Source organism: Aphelocoma coerulescens, chromosome 6 (assembly GCF_041296385.1).
Source record: "Aphelocoma coerulescens isolate FSJ_1873_10779 chromosome 6, UR_Acoe_1.0, whole genome shotgun sequence".
Classification (NCBI taxonomy): domain Eukaryota; kingdom Metazoa; phylum Chordata; class Aves; order Passeriformes; family Corvidae; genus Aphelocoma; species Aphelocoma coerulescens.
Genome location: NC_091020.1, coordinates 36,930,433 through 36,947,985, shown reverse-complemented (window position 1 = coordinate 36,947,985; position 17,553 = coordinate 36,930,433). Strand labels below are relative to the sequence as shown.

The 17,553-nt window shown below is 38.9% G+C and overlaps 1 protein-coding gene across 1 annotated transcript; it reads right to left on the bottom strand.

The window, feature by feature from the left end:
- Window positions 1–660: 660 nt before the first annotated feature.
- On the bottom strand, window positions 661–9,145 carry LOC138112895 (opsin-VA-like). The gene is given in 6 exon segments (XM_069020488.1): window positions 661–1,802; window positions 2,937–3,176; window positions 3,945–3,964; window positions 6,380–6,480; window positions 7,090–7,300; window positions 8,785–9,145. Coding segments are annotated over 6 exon segments (1,113 nt in total). The 3' UTR covers window positions 661–1,622.
- Between the last annotated feature and the right edge of the window lie 8,408 nt (window positions 9,146–17,553).

The following is a 17,553-nucleotide window of genomic DNA, read 5'->3' as shown; positions in this document are numbered from 1 at the left end:
CTGCAAAACTACTACAATAGACTTACTGGCTACTATTAACTATAACACATTATCATTGGCTACCTATGGCATAAGTGTTCACGCATTCAGAAAAATAACAGGTGTGGATATGTTGCTGTTTTTCTCCTTCTATTGTCTGACTTTCATGCTTCTGTTGATACTACATTTTCATGGGTAAAAACTAATTGCTTTTCTTCTCATGGGCTTTTCTCACAAATAGAAGTTAACCATGTCCAAATTAAGGTCTGTGAAGCCTCCAGACCTGCTGTTGGCCTCAACACCACTGGGCATTCCAAGGCCAGAGTGGCTCAGGGACACGCTCCCCGTGCCTGTCCAGCCACCCCAGCAGGTAGCTACAGCTCTTCTCATGACCAGGAGAATCATACAGAAACCAGTCTCTGCAACATACCAGGGTTTCAGAATATGTTTCGTACTGTATTTCTGTGTTACCTTTTCCTGATCCACCAGCATCTTCAGCTGCTGCAAGAATAGTTCTTGACTTCCAAGTCAGCAAGGTACTGCTCAGGGACTAGCTTTTACTACAGGCATGTCAGGTAGTCCATCACTCTTTTTCAATGCAATATAGTTTTTCAAACATTAACTTAACAGAAAGCAGAAAAAAAACCTGATAGAAACAAAATTTCTTTATTCTGTGTAAAATAATGCTATTTTTTGAAGTAAAACTGAACCATTGATGATTCATTCCATATCAGATTTCTATAGCTAAGGCCTGTACAGGGTGGAGCTAGTGTAGCTTCTCTATACCCACTATGGAACAACATTTGTTTCAACTGGCATTGTACTAATGTCTTCTCTAGAAATAATGGTTTTCCATCTTAAAGCATTTAAATACAGTCAGCCATTGCCTTTTCTCCTAGAATGCATTCAATTAAAGATAGATTTTATATAGGATTGAAATTCTGATGTGCCAGTTCTTAGCAACATTTCATACAATGATCCCAATCACTGTGTAAAACAGAAGTCTGCCTTTATTACCTTCATAACCTGGTTTGGCTTTGCATGTGCAAGTGACATTCCACTAAAGCTAAGTATATTGCTGCATGTTATTGTGTGAATGAAATATGAGATGGAATACAGCCATGGAAAGCTGGCAAATTCCATTAGTTTTCACTGTTTACAGAAGCAGTACTTGTGTTATAGTCCCTGCTTCTGAAAGTAGAGGTGTAATAACAAGTTAATAATTTATTCTGGAATCAGTAGCCCAATTAAAAGCAGTGAGGATGTGACTTTAGCAGAAACACGGATTTAAGGACTGGAGAGAGAGAGACGCAACTGCTCCTCAGAGGAGAACAACAGTGTGGTGCCACTACCTGCTTCAAGTTGATTGTGGACTGGGAAGAGGAATGCAGTGGAGGAAGGGACTCACTTTATAGCTGGGAGTTTGACTGCACCTGCAGAGCCAAGAAGCTCTTACATGCACTGAGGAGCCTGGAATCTCAAAAGCTGGTGTCCACAGGAGCATAATGTCCCCAATGACAACATCTTTTTATATTAGATGATTGTAACAATGAAATACACTGTAGCATTACAATAATGATCCTATCTCCACTCTACATGGGACAAATTTTGTTTTCTGAAGTTTTCAACAGAGCCAAAGATTGTCAGCTTCTGTGTTCAACTCCAGTTTTCATCTCAGAAATGATGCTAGGAACTGCCATGGGGGACATCTTGCTGCCTCTTCTGTCCTGGGTTAGCACTGCTCTCTCTGAAGTCAGGTTCATGTTGGACTCCACAGTTCCTATGGCACTGCAACTGAACATTTGAATCAGACACTGCCTGAACTAAAAAGTTGAAAAAACGGGAGATCAGTCAAAACACATAAGAAATTTGAAAACAGTTCTATAAATCAATCTGCATATTAGCTAAAAAGGTCTTTGAAATTCTCTCATGAACCAGTTGAGAATATAAAGAAATAACCCCATAAAATATATTTCCCCATGCCACCATGAAGAACTCTAAACCTAAAAATTAACTATGTTGTGAAAAGACCCAAACTACTGGTAAATCCTAATCTAAAAAATATTTTTTCTTTTCTGCTTCTAGCTAATCATATCTAATGGACATAATTGGCCATTTCTCCAGACTCATGCTTTCATATACTAAATTCCCGGCTACTCGAAGATGGGTTTTTGTTGTTTGCATCCATGAACAGGATAAAGAGTGGCACACATCTACCATGCTTTGGGAGATTAGGGTGCTGTCCACAGTATGCGAGATAAGCAATTACTCTCTCTGCAGGACCGGATCAATAAATTCACCATTTCTTATTCAGCAGACACTTAACTATTTTTCTTTATTTAATTTATGTGCTTATACTCTGCTTGATGCCACCACTCTCAGTTGCTGCATTCATTGCAGAAATCTGCTCATGTTTATTATCATGCCTGTTACCACTGTGAGCACACAACACTCTCGTTCATCCCCATATCAATTCTTTTTCTCTGCATCCAATCCTCTGCCCTCATCCCAGAGAAGAAAGCTCCCTGTTAAATGGCCATGTGCAATACTTCTTACCCCCTGCACATAAGCCACAAATGCCTCATTTCCCCAAGACAAATTCAAGCTTTGAAAATGTGCACCCCACCTCTAGATAATTTACTGGTGTTGCATTCCTAAACAATTATTGAAATATACTGGAACAGTCTTGAGAACGTAATTTTCATACAGGAAACTAACTCATCTTCCCTAAGGGCTGATTTTCCTTTATAATATCTAAACCTAATAGTTATTAACGTTTATATTTCAAAAATGCTCAGAGGCTTATGCTATCTTGCACCAGGCAATTTTTTTCTTTCTAAATGCTGGATATTTTAATGCTTGTTAACTAACACGTAGGTAGGTAGAAATAATTCATTATAAAGCAAGACAAAATAGCAAAATATGAGTGTTGTAGACACTCTGAGGGCATACAGTACCTGTTTGTTCATAAAGACATAAATAATTGGATTATAAACGGTAGCTGTTTTGGAAAAGAAAGCCGGAATTGCTGCCAGACAAGGATCCAGCTCAATGGAGGGATATGCAGTGACTAGGATAGAAAAGGTAGCATATGGCATCCAGCAGATTAGAAAGGCAATGATCATAAAAACAACCATTCTAGTCACTTCTCTTTCAGGTCTCCTGGTAGTTTGCAGCCTGCCTTGTGCATCTGACACCTTTTAAGAAAAAAGAAAAGATTCTAGAAAACAAACAGCAAGGGGTCCAACCAGTGACTTTTAGTGAGCTGTCTAGTTGCCATGCTAGAAGGAAAGACCTGCTATTCCCAAGTGTGGCAGCACGGAAGGATGGATGCTGAAGTTACTGCTGAGGGACATGAATTACCATATACCAGCATTAGTAAATTTTCCTTTGCTTAAATATCTTTGTATTTTTATTGTCAAAGTGAAAAAGAAGGACATCATGGTGAATCATAAGCAGAGAGTGAGCTGAATTCAAGCACTTTCTATTCCATGTAGCCTTTGCTGACAACTAGGTGTCTGATACGGGTGTTACAGACAGCACTCTGTCAAGGCTGTGCAACCTCCTCACCAAGGGGGAAATTTACACCAGAGGATCTGTCTGGCTCAGTGGTGCTTTATGGCCTTCCCCAGAAGGGCATTCACAATCGAATGATACCAGAATTAAAGTGGGATTGGGGCATTTAGTAGGAATGCTCTTCCTCTTTACCTCATTGATCATGCAAGAAGCTTAGACACGTCTATTCATACAGAGATTAGGTGATGTCAAACAGTGTCTTTCCGGGAAACATCTTTGTTTGGTTTCTGATGACTTAGTGAAACAAGGCGCTGTTATGAAATGTTATTTTACATGAGAAATAACTAATAACTGTGTATGGCTCCAGAAAAACCTGATGCCAGGTCTTGCAATATTACATTCTAATAAAGTAAATTTTTTTTTTTTTTTGTCTAACATGGCCTTTTAACTTCCTGCAGTAATGTTAGAACTCTATGGAGACATTTTCTCTAATAACTTTTGAATTGCACTCAGAGAATTCAATATAATTAGTACTTAAAGAGGTATAGAAGCACCTCCTGGGAAGGGCAATGTCCTCATCTCTGTAGAAAGTTGCAATTTATGTCAGTTTTTACCAAATATAAACATAACAACGACAGTAATAATAACAATAACGAATTATTAAAATAACTACAAGTTATTAGGCAGTAAGAAAGGCTGTGTTTGGTACTGATAAGATACTCCCTGCAAATATATGAAATTTCTATAGCATTTTTTCATATATGCTGTACCTACACAGAGAGCAGCCCAGCCTCCCTTTCAGCAAAAGCGCAGTCCCCTGGAAAAGGAACAAAATCTCCTTGATTGCACTTTCAACTGTTTCATCTTTGTCTCACATCAGCTTGGTCTTTTTTTCAGATACAGCTTTTCCTTTCTCTCTAAATACGGATAAGGAACAACATACTGGTGCTTTATCTTCCAAACAAAGGAATACTGCCATAATAATTTACCTCTGTTGTAAACTGCTAATTTAATATTTTTCTGAAGATTAATTTCTTTCATCAACTTTGATGTTACAGTGAAAGCTACAATTGGCATTGTAAAGCTGGGGTCACTGGGACTGAGGGACTGGCAGACTACTAAGACAGAACTATTCCACTCAGGAACAAGCCTACACGGTGACAGCCATGGGACAAAATGCATGAAGAGGGATGGTTGGGAACATCGAGACACCAGTTCTGCTGCTTGGATCTTTCTCTGTTCACTGTAGTCAGATTTTTGAAAATGAGCTTAGTTGTGAGATACAGCCAAAAATAGCAATTCATTATAGATTTCCAGAATATGTTGCAGGTTCTGGCTTTTCAGAGCTGGAGGCCGAGACTGGCACAAGCTAGATGGTTACAACTCCATCACTTGTGATGTAGCATTTTGAGGCCACCCCCTGTTTCCTAGCTGTGGTCTGCCAGGTCACTGAGCTGCGAGGGAAGCGTGAAACACACAACTTGCCCTGAAGTGTGATTTTTTTAATAATACCCCTATTATTTCTGGATAACAGCCTAGAGACAACGTGCCAGAGTGGTTTCAGGCCAATGCTGAGACACACTACGTGGCACTGATCAGCCGTCCGGAAGACATCCTGACCTAACTCAAATGGCCAAATGGGCCATTCATGACTCCTGCTGTGACTGACAGTGACATTTTGCATCACTGCCTCCCTTATTCATCATCTCACTTGCTTTGTTTTTCTGTGCAACTGCTGAAGCACCTGAGTAACACATTAGCCACTGGTCTGGCAGCCCCAAGACAGTGCTGGATGCAAATGGTCTCGCTTCCTTCACATCCCCCCTGCTGAGGTAACACCCCTTTCCCACTCTGCTCTGTGACTGCCAGTCTGCAGGAAGGGACACCTGTCCCTGGCAGGACTGGGAGCCCCACAGTGTGGCTGCTGTGGGCTGTGCCCCTCCTCCCACACCAATCTGGCCCCCTGTGGCCTCTCTTCATTCCGTTTCTTCTGCAAGTAGGTTAGGGCAGGGTGAAATAAAATACTAATAGAAGTTCTGGGTATTCAGAATAACAGAACCATAGTTTTACAAATTATCTTAAGAGAGCCTGACCCTAAATCAGCAATTGTTTTCTTCAAGCATTTCTGTGTCCTGTTCTTCAGGTCCCCCATCCCTGCCACCAGGCACTGTGCTACCTCACGGTCGTCCACATTGCGCCTGGAAAACCTCTTGCGTTTAATACTGAGATAACCTCTCCCAGTTGTTTAACCTTTTCTCCCCCGAATGAATCCTGGAGGAAATCAAGAAAAATCCGTTCACAGGAATCACAATGTCACCCAAATTTCCCTTCTGTTTTGTTGTTACTTAGAAAAAATTATGCTCAGAATAAATACAATAAATTTGACTATCCCAAATACTTCCAAAACATCAATAAATTGAAGAAATTTACTGAATTTATTTCTGAAGCAATGTCAGGGCAGCTTCTCAGTAAATAGAAATGCCAGTATTGTCCCAAAATCTTGTCCCCAAATCTTGGACCAAATAGGAATTTTCCTATTCTATCGTCTTCTTTTTCATTTTTTGCAGCTTCTCTTTTGGATCAGGTCAACATGACCATTGAATAAAATTCAAAAGCATTTCTCAAGTCTTTTAAATATTCCTGGACAAATGAATATCTTGTTTACTAAACAGCATTGCATAATTTACAAAGGCTACGTCTTATTTTGAATGTGTTACAAAGTAGTAGCCAGCACTCTTAAAATTTACAACTGCAGTCATTTTAAGCTATATTCTGATTTGCCTGGTTTGAGTCTTATGAAATGTCACTGAATTGAAGTACAATTATGAATAAACCAATACTGTGTTATTCTGTTTATTTATGAGATAGACATTCTTTCATTTACAGGATGTTTGACTAATGAGATGTACTGATAAGTGATGCAAACTGCACAATTTAAAAAATCACGCAATAATGTATGTACGGTCAGCATAGGCTCCTGAGTACCTGTATAAAATACAAAATACCTTGTGTATGTATTACTAATACGTGTTTTTACTATTTTCTTGAAATACTAATTCTGCTTTTCAAAGATGTCATTAGTATTTTTGTCAAATGTTTTTGTTCAGTGTGCCCCTTTACAGCTCTAGTCATATCACCAGATGGAGCACTGGGCCATTTCCCTGCCCAGGGGCTAGGAGAGAATCCTATGACCATAGATACAGTACGATAGAACAGTGGGGCCAATCAGGTGGGAAGGGACACGTAGTCCAACCTCCTGCTCCAAGTAGAGCCAGCTATGGCGTCAGACCAGCTTGCTCAGAGCTTTGTCCAGTCTTCTGAAAAAATCTGTCTCTTTGTCCTTTGACTCCAGACAAAAATCACAAGGTATAGGGTGATTATTTTCATTAGAGATGGAGGCTCCACCCTTTAGAAATTTTTGTTTTAAAAACCACTCTTGGAAAATTTTGATCAATTTTCTTACAACTTTCTTTACATCTGGTTTTTTTTCAGAGATTTATGTCATCTTTAAACCTTTTATTTAAATTTCTGGCCCTGAGACATCCTGAGGTGCAAGTTTCGTTTTTTTACCATACTCTGAGAGAGTGGCCTTACCAGTTAGGCTCACAAGTAGTTCCAATCTTACTGGTCGTGTAACTGCTCCAACCAGTTGTTGGTGGAATGATCCAAATGAAGGAAAAAGTCCACACAAAGACAATACCTAGAGCTGCATGCTTCCCCCTCAAGCGCATATTTCTCAGCGGGCGGCAGATCACAATGTAGCGCTCAAAAGCCAACAGAGCAAGAGACCAGAGAGCTACAATGCCTGTAGCAAGAGAAAACAGTCAGCATCAAATTTGGGTAGATCACTGAAAAGCAAACACCATCCCAAATTACAGAATCCCTGAACTGTTTGGTTTGAAAGGCGTCTGTGGAGGTCATCATTCCCCCTCATGCACTGTCCATATAGTAGGTTATTCAGGACCAAGTCCAGTTGGGTTTTGAGTATCTTTGGAGACGGAGACTCCACAACCACTCAGGGCAACCAGTTACACTCTTTGACTACCCACAACATCAAACACCTTTTCTATCAACAATTTATGAAAGGATGGCAAATTTATGTGCATTATTCTAATATTAATGAAGAGCATAAGAATTTCACATTTTTCCAGTTTTCCAGTCTACAGTTATAAGGGCTACAAAATCAAGCAGCTGATCAGAGCAGTTAAGTGATTATGACTTAGTCTTTTCATTTGGTTCTACTCTGAAAAGCTGCAAATTATGTGTAGCATCCAAATTAACTAACTAAAATCTTCAAAACACTATCTTTGCAAAAATTATTTCAGACTATCATAAAACTCAAACCTGCAGACAGCTGCCCACAACATCACATTATCAATTTAGGCACATATTACCTGGTGGGACACCAAAATCTTGAAATAGCCTGATATTTCTCCATAGGACACGACTTACATGCCACAAACTGATGCAGAAGAATTGTTCCTCACAGACATACCCTCTGACTAGCTTAAACAGGCAGAGAGCAGCTGTGGGACTCCTTTTCAGGCTGAGGCTCAGCACTGTGTGTGATTTAGAACAGGGACAAGCATTACTGGCTGTCTTTATGTAGCTTCAGAAGCAGGGACAGGATGCAGGAGTGAGTGTCTGTCTCAAGTAAGTAGATGTCCCATTTTAAACTAAAACCCCATTTATTCTGTAGAGATGTATTTACACAGGGTTCTATGTGGTGAGGATTTTTCCTCTTACTACTTCTGATATTTTTTTGTAGTAAGTGAACAAAGCCATGAAAAAAAAATCACAAAGAGATGTAATTGTGTGGACTGACTGTTATAGGTGTGTCCCTGCTCCCCAGAACCCCTGCAGGGTAGAGAACATGAGATGTTCTGTGCCCTGAGGTTTTCCAGAGTTTATGGGCAGCCATTCACTCTTTTTCTCTCTCTCTTATTTATCCATATATGCACACCTAACTACAAATATTGAAAATAGCTGTGCATAATGATTTTTTTCCTGAAATTGTTTTAACATAAGCTCCACAACACTGCTATTCTATTGGCAAGCTTTTCCTCATTCTATGAAACATATCGTATTATCAGTACACATGCAACAGGCCATGTATATGGTGGGGATAGAGAGATAGGTTTCTCCCTCTCCACTACAGAATATATGTAACTGGGGAAAATACCAGTGAATTCAAAGGCATGCAAAGTCAGTGACTTAGGAAACTGCAGTGGAATACAGGGAAGGAAGTTGAAGGAAAAAACATGCAACCACAAACAAAATCAAGCTTACCAAAAAATGTGACAGCAAATCCTTCCAGTACACAAGCCCAGTATCCCATATAAAAATAACCTTTCAGATTTGTTAAAAAGCTGATGGTACCACCAATCAGTGAGACCAGGAAATCAGCCACAGACAAATTGACTATAATATAATTGACAGGTTGTCTCAATTGCTTGAACTTAAAAGTTACCAGGATTACAGCCAGGTTCTCAGCAAGTGACAGGGAGGTCACGACCAACATTACTGCTGCCAGAAGCCTGAATTGCCAGGGCTGGATGGAGTCCAAGGGATGACGGAAGGGATCCAATCTGTCAGGAACAGAGTAACTGGACAAAAACGACTCATTTTCAAATGCTCTGAATGCATCCATTACTTCACTCAGCAAAAATAATATCATATAATATTGAAGTTTAGTTTCAGATCTGTAAATAATATTCAGGATTAAAAGAGATGTTTGCTGTCTCCAACAAAAGTGTGAGCAGACTCCCCCTCCTTCTGCTTTCCAATAATAACTGAGGAAAAATGTTTCAGTTGGAGGAAAGTTTAGTGCTGCAGAGTGAATGTAGGAACAGGGATTAGCAAGAATATCTTTTAGAGCAACTTGTGCCCCTCTCTGTCCATCATCTCCTGCCTCTCTCCCACTGCAGCTGTGCCTTTATCTGTAGTAGAACCCAGCTGTGGAAGCTGCAGGTTTCCTCCTCCTGCAGGAGCCAGCAGTGCTGAAATACCCCAAGCCTCCCACACTTTCAAGATGCAGCTGTTTTTTTTTTTTTTTTGGTCAGTGCAAGGGTTGTGCGATCTCCCCCATGCCCGGTGATGATGAGAGTGCAGCAAGGGGGAGGCTCCCAGCTGAATGTTTTCTTGAAAGACAGCAGCGCTGGAGAGATTAATGGGGAAAATGGATGAGACTGCACTACAAAACTCTGCCTGCATCTCAGGCTGGCTTAAGGCTCCAAATTAAGTAAGTTTTCTCTGTTATTCCGTGGAATTTCAGTTTTTATTGAGACAGTATGAATGTCATTCCTGAAGAAGGCATAATGATTCTAACTGCAGTTTTAGCACTAAAACCTAAAAGAAGCAAAACAATATTTTAAAGATAGCATTTGTAAATACAGTAAAAGAAATACAACTTGACAACAGACACCAGGAAAATTAAGTCATATATTTCTGATAAAAATGACTGAATATATCTAACTCTGATAGTTATCAGTAGTTAGGGTTACTTGTTTCTATTTCCGAAGATAAGTAGCACAGTAATCTCTGCATCCTCACTATGCATAACACTGTGATAGGTATTGCAGTACTCCTGTTTTACAGGACTGCCAGTAATTATTCCACAAATTAAGAAGGATACCTCAAAAAAATGGAAATCATCCTACTGTGTTGTGAGATAATTCCTGGGACTGTAATCATTAAGCAGATCCTCAGTTTTAACCAGAATCAAAAAACCAAAAGCAATCCAGTTATTGTCTTGGAGAGTTCACACTCTGAACACACAGCACATACAACACACGAATAAATGAATAAATGACCAGTTAGAGTAGGAATGAGTAACACTGCTGTCCATACAGTCTCCTGACTTCAGATTTGTTTTGGTTTGTACATGAAATATCTTGTTAACGCAGGCTAAAACCTTTTGGCATGCAGGAACAGAATCATAAGGGCTTCTGGATACTGGCAGAAAAAGCTATGCACCAGAAAATTTTGAACTGAAAAAAAGTTTCCTATTTACCATAAACAAAATACCAAAGATATTTTTAAATGGTTGGTAACTGAAAAGGAAAGAAATATTGCTTAAACAGTTCAAATCGAGCAACAAAATTACTCACAAAACTATACTTATTCAGCAGGAATATAAAAAAATTCCAAGTGTCATTAATAAAAGAAAGATCAACACAGAGCAACATTAAAATGCCTCCAGACAGTCCTTGCATGACATGGTTCAGCACAGTTCCACTCCCTGCATGCTACAGTAGAAGATCTGGGCCACAGCTTTAAAATTATGTCTGAATATTACTTTGTTAGAAATTATGTGCGATTTTAAATTCTTGTGGGTTTTGTAATGAAACCAGGACTCTGAATTTAGCATACGACAGGGAAGGTAGTATCTGGACTTGTCTATAGTACAAATCTATTGATTGTACATTCAGGATTAAAAGATGTTTTGCTCTAACAAAAGTGTGAGCAAACTCCCCCTCCTTCTGCTTTCCAATAATAATCGAGGAAAAAATGTTTCAGTTGGAGGAAAGTTTAGCACTGCAGAGTGAACTCCTTAAAACAATGGCTAACTATTGTTACCAGCTATTTTCTCGTTGTTCTATGTTATCGTATTTCTAAGGTTGGTTGTATAAGTTACTATTCTAGTTAGAGTTTAAATTAATTTTCTTTTCTTTATCTTGTGTTTCCTCTTTGTTAAGAATCCTTTAAAAATATTCCTATACTGTCTTGGTTGCTCATTTTGTTTGTTTTTCTTCTTCAGCAGGTCATCTTAATCACTGTCAGTGCTTCTCTGCAACATGCTCTCTTGTTACACCTTACAGCAGTTGCACTTCTTGCAGCAGCAGGGGTTTGCATTTGCTACTTGGCCCACATTTGCCACCACCTTGCACTGCAGGCCTTTTTTCTTCCTTTAGGTCCAAATATTAAAGACATGGATTTTTATATTTTTGTTGTGAAAATTTTTTTCTGAAATCAATATAAGGCAAAATTAGAAAAACAAAGCATTGTCTTACGAGCACAGGAAGAAAAGGAGTATCTCAGGTTTGTAGCCTTCCTTTAAGGAGACAGGTGTTCCCCAGCAATGCATCACAAGAGTTTTAGCTCCTTTTATTAAAGTCTTGTTTTCTATTAATGCCATATTCCTTTTCCTGAATTTCCATATACTGAAAGTTTGTTGATAAACGTGTCGCACATGCAAACCAAGAAGCCTCTGCTCATCACTACCTCACACATCTGACCTACTGCAGCCTTCATTTTCTTGGGCAGAATTGAAGCATGACTGGGCAAAAGTGATGAAACCCACCCAAAATTTCACTGTGTATCTGCTTACCTTCTCCCTTGCAGTAATCCCCAAGGGCTGAAAGGTAAGTACTTCTGAGGGGATGATCTGATGCGAATACATGCACCGTGTCCTGGGCTTCTGTTGCTTCACGCCATGCTCAGCACAGCTCTTGTCACAGAGAGATTTTGGCCAGTGAGTGGGACACCAGACTCTTTCTGTGTGGTGGCAAAGAAAGGCTGGTGAGAGGGAGATGTCTGCCGTGAGCCAGAGAGCTTGCAGGAATTTGGGAAAAGGAACTGTAAATGTTGAAATCAAAATAATGTGACATTTGATATTATACTGACCTGTCTCATCGGGTGGGTTCCAAAGAATTCTCTGTGGATGAATTTTCTTGTACAGACCTAGAGAAACCAACAGATAAGACAACACATGGAATCAGTAGGGAGCAAAAACCAGACCCAGGGACTCCTTTCCTCTAGCTGCACAAGATTAGATCTCACTGTCTCTTTGCAAAGCAGTTATTTTTTTCTTAATCAACCTGAGTATCAGATAATCCAGAAATGAAAATAAATGTTCTAAATATTTCGCTTGTCCAGAGGCCTTTATAATGACTGATGGTAAAGATAACCTACATCTGGCTGCAGTGATATGTACAATACACACAGGGGTCTCATTATATACATGTCATATTTAGTGAAGTTCTGCTGCTAATTTCTAGTCCCCAAATGCATTAGTTTTAGCTCAGCTTCTGAGAAGTAGTCTTGCTTTCTTAGATCAGCTGATGATTGAAAAATATTCTGAAAGCCTACTGAATATAATTACAATATTAACAACTGAAATTCAGCATCAACAGAAACAAAAGCAGTCAAGCTTTTTGCTTCATACTGACAGCTGAATCTATCTTTACCCAAAACAACTCTTGTAGCCCAGGTAGCTGGTAAAAAGATTTGACTGCACATTGCTGACATGAAGACCTGTATGTGCTGTAATATTTTGCTGGCAGAATTTGTCAGTTCATTGCTTAAACATGTTATCCAACCTCTGATTAAATTGATGGAATTTAACGGAACAGTAAGAACTGAAGCATTACTGAAAGTTAATTGCAAATATGGATTTCAAGAGCTGACCCTGACTTGATCCTACATGACTTAATACGTGCTTCTGCTCTAAATAGTAATTTTGGATATTATTAAGAGTATTCAAGAGCCTACATAAAACATTCCTATCTCTTCCTGCTCACTTTGAAAAATCAGTCTGAAATGTGAAAAATTAAAGGGGCTTTTCTATTTCTCCTGCCCTAACAGTAAATAATTAATTGCAATCTCTTTGCAGATGGTTTCCCCAGTTAGGGCTGATCTGAATATAAATTCCATTTCTGCAAACTAAATACACTTGCAGATGTTTTCATGAACATGGAAATATTTCCAGGGCACTTCCTTTTGAGATGCACCAGAAGTTATCATCCACATATCTTGTTTACTCCAGCATCAATGGAGTTATAATTGCCTGTGATTGGAGTTTTCTGATGGCATAGCATATTTTATGTACTCTCTTGTCCATCTGAATTAGGTTTTACCTAATAAATTTTTTTTGTATTTGTACTGAAATAGAACATTTATCACTGAGAATTTATGAAAAGAAAGTAAAATCTTCTGAGATACTACTTTAAGAGAGTTTTAGGTCCTGTATAAACCAAGCCATATGTCATTTTTCCATACACAAAGGTCCACGAAAAAGACAATCACTTCTCAATTCAGTGACCCTCTTATTCCTAGCACAAATGTCCCAGATATATGTTCCTGTATGCTTCAGATTGTTCAGGGTTAACTTTTTAAAATGATGGTATCTATTGCAGCCCTAAATTAAAAGTTAGCATATCTTGCAGCCTAAATGAAGGCTTATACTGATCCAAATGCCATTAAATTCTATCACAAAACTGAGTCCCATTAAAGCAGGGCAAAAATGAGATGAAGGGAATTGGTAAGGATACACGGAAGGACCAGTGCCACCGCTTTTTTCCCATGCTGTGGGAGCACTGCAGTTGCAATGCTCACTTCTGGCCCAGCAGGTGGTCAGAAGGATGCAGCTTGGGGAGGGACTGCCAGAGGTTCACACAGCTGGTCACCAGCCTGGAGAGCCAGGTACTGTGAAACTGTAGACAGAAATTTGCTAAGCAGTCCTTTGGAGTCAAAACAGCAAGAATTGCACAGACTGCTTCAGAGCATAGGCAGAAATCTTGCAGATAAACTTAGACTGCCTGAGACATCCTGTGTGTGAAATCCCACAACACCTGTGTTACTCAGTGCTTTGGAAAGAAAAGCAAAGGAGTGTTGAGAGAGGAGATGAGGCTTTCTCATGCAAGGATGCAGGGTGGACTGACAATGAATTTGCCATAGTGAAAGGCAATGAACAAAGATAACTGTCCTGATCTTCTTGTTGACTTCTCTAACAGAAGTATTACACCCCAGTACATAATTTTGCTATATAATCATAGGGAAGGGCAAAAAGCATAGGCTGAAGAGTCAGAACAGCCAGGGTAAGACTGAGATCCAGCACAAAGTAAGCTTCTTTACACATGGAAAAAAGTCACCACATTATGCAACTTGATAATTGACTAGCAAGCAGCTCTCACTGACCTGATTTAGCATTAACATGGTCATGGGACTTCTGGCTAGGAACCGGCCTGGGTAGACAGGCAGGCTGCAACCCTTGATGAGAGGAACCTTTGATAGCACAGGGTTCTCCCCTCCATTCTGCTGGGTAGGCACGCATACACTTAGTAAGATATTTCCTCTTCTACATTAACTGCACTAACAGGCAAGCACTAAGCCCATCTCCTTTTGCCTGACTATTTTGTGAATAAATTAGGATGTATGTACTTCAAGAGAAATATTGTCTTTACAGAAAAAAAGCTTTTCATCTTCAAAATGCATGATGTTTTTTGCCTTTGTCACGTTTAGAGATGTCTAATTTGCCATTGTAATTATCTTTCCTATTGAAGTAGACCTTTTCTAAATGTTTGTGTTTGGAAAGACACAACTATAAAGTATTTCCACAATCTATTCTCCCTTTGAGAAGGTCCTTTTGAACCCTTCTTTCCATGAGTTCTTATAACTACCGCTTCTTAGTCCTTTATATATCTTCTTGTAGCTACTGCTTCTTAGTCTCTTAACCCCTGTTCCAATGACAGATTTTGTTAGTAATTTTGTTCCTTCAGAATGTGAGTTCATACAGAGCTTTTCTATATAATCAACCAATAAAAAGTCCTCACATTCTGCATAAGTGGTTACAAGATATATTTAATTTTTGCAATTCAGTTTATCTGAGCTAAAATGAATGCAAAACCATTCAGAATTATTTTAACCAGTATAAATAAATCCAATCTTTCATTATCAAAACACGGGGCAGTGGGGAAGAAGAATAACCCCAGAAAACCTGAATACATAGTGTGGAGTAAGGTGAAGCAACAGCACAGAAGAAAGGATTACTGTCATAATTCATTTGGCAAATTGGATGTCAAATAAGCAAAAATTAGTGAAAGAAAAAAAACCCCAGAGGTATTGGTCATTTGGCATGTGAGAGGATAGAAAGTGCACATCAGAATGCGTGAAAGTAAAGTTAAGCCTCATGATTTTACATACAGAGTGTACATATGGAAAAAAAGTTACATTCCATGCTGATACAGTATCACTGGAAAGTGTTTGCTACTATATATGAAAAAATCTGCTAGAAATAAAACTGCCTAAATATCTATTTCATTCAATAAACACTTGCTGTGAAACACAGAACATATCCTAAATCTTTTTTGGAGCTGAGAATTAAGATTAAAGGATGCAGGACCCTTATATCACTGCATCTTTACCTTCGTATTTCCTCTTCTCAGCTACCATTCTCTAGAGTTCTGTGTAAAGGTTTGGATCTCTCATTTGTATCAATACCTGCGACTATATCAACAAGCATCTGCTCATGGAAAGCTGAGGTTTCATGTTTAGCAAGCATGGAAGAATGACTCTGGCTGTTGCTCCACTGTAACAAGATCTTAAAATTTGGTTCTTGCCATGTTTTTGTGATAACATTCCCTCCACATTTTCCCTGTGATTTTTACAGGTAAGCGTATCACTAGTTAATAGCTATATTTAATCCCATAAATGGTGCTATAATGTGATTTTCAGCTACACTGAGACAAAAATAAAAACTAAAGTGTCCAAACCTCAAACCAAAATATTAAATAACTAAAGCCAAAACCTAAAGCAACTGATCTATTAGCAAATCATATGCCAAGGGAGTTCTCACCTTTAAGTTCCATCTCAGGCCCCTGAGATAAAATGCACAACTTTTAGATGGCACAGAGAGCCTCAAAACACTCTTATTTATCATCTTCTCGGCTTTTTGGCATTTAGAGTTCTCTACAGACCAGCATTTCTGAAGAGGAACTAAGGCTGGACAGGCAATCACATTCCAGTTGTGGCATCCCCAAGCACTGGAGAATTCTGTGCCTCTGCTTCCGCAGGACCTCAAACCAAAGTACAGCCTTCCTTCTCCCTGTAGTGTTCATGTTTCACATACCAAAGGTCCTCTCCAAAGTAATTCAGTCTCTCACTAGCGCAAAAACTAACTTCCTAGTCAGATTTCAGGAACGTAAATTACATATATTTATTACGATGACCTTAATGTAATAAAATAATGTATTAGAGTGATCAGATTTCAAGGAAGGAAAGTATCTGCAAGAGATTAATCTCATCTCACTGTTTCAAGATACTTAAGTATCTATAAAGACAAGTTAAGACATGCAAACCAACAGGACTAGTTACACAGGATATTCTTGTCTTTTTCTGTTTTATTGGAATTGCTTTATTGGAAGAGCTTAGATCTCTTAAATAACTACATATTTATTCCTATCCCTAATACAGGGTTCATACCATGCGTTTTAAAGGTAGAGTTGTCTTTAAATACAGCTGTTAAAATCCTTTTTTTAACTTTCATTTTTCTTTAATACACGATAATTCCTCAATGAGTCATTCCAGTGTATTTTTGAACTACTTTATCTGACACAACTTTCTGTTTTCCATTGTGTGTACCAAGAAATCCTGTTATGCAAAACACAGTTGAGCTCATTCACTTGTCCTCCAACTGCAAAAGAAACAGTATCATTCCATTGTTAATCCAATTAGCATACACAAATTAGAAGTATTATTTATTGCAGTTGAATTGTCGTTGTAGAATGTGTTATCTATAAAAGTATTCCTGAATTTACTCCTAGATTGCTGAAATGACCAAACTAAAAAAGTACAGTCTTGAGTCATTTTTCTGGTGGAAACACACTTGGTTATTATTCTAACAAAATTATAAATCCTATCTAGTTTCTGACATGAAGGTTTCACTCCGTCGCATGCTGTATAAAAACAACAAATAGGCTCCAGGATGTGATTTCAAGTGAATATACACTGGAAGAGTTCAGCCACTTCCTTGTCAGAAGGAAGGAGTGACTACTGCCAAAGGCTGTAAGCTCTGGAAGCACATCTTCCTGCAGAGAAGCTCCTGACCTGCACAGAGCCCTTCTTATTGGAATTATACTTGGAGACCCTCTTCCTGCACTAGCAGAGAAAAGAACAAGATGGTGAAATCAAATTACTAGAGAGCAGATGGAAAAACAGTAAAGAAGAAAGAAAAGAGAGAGATGGCAGCGTAGAAAGAGCTGAGAGAGAACGCAAACCTGGCAAGACAGGGAAAACAAGCCACATCAGGAGTGTCCATGTAGGAAGCTTTTTACTGCTCCT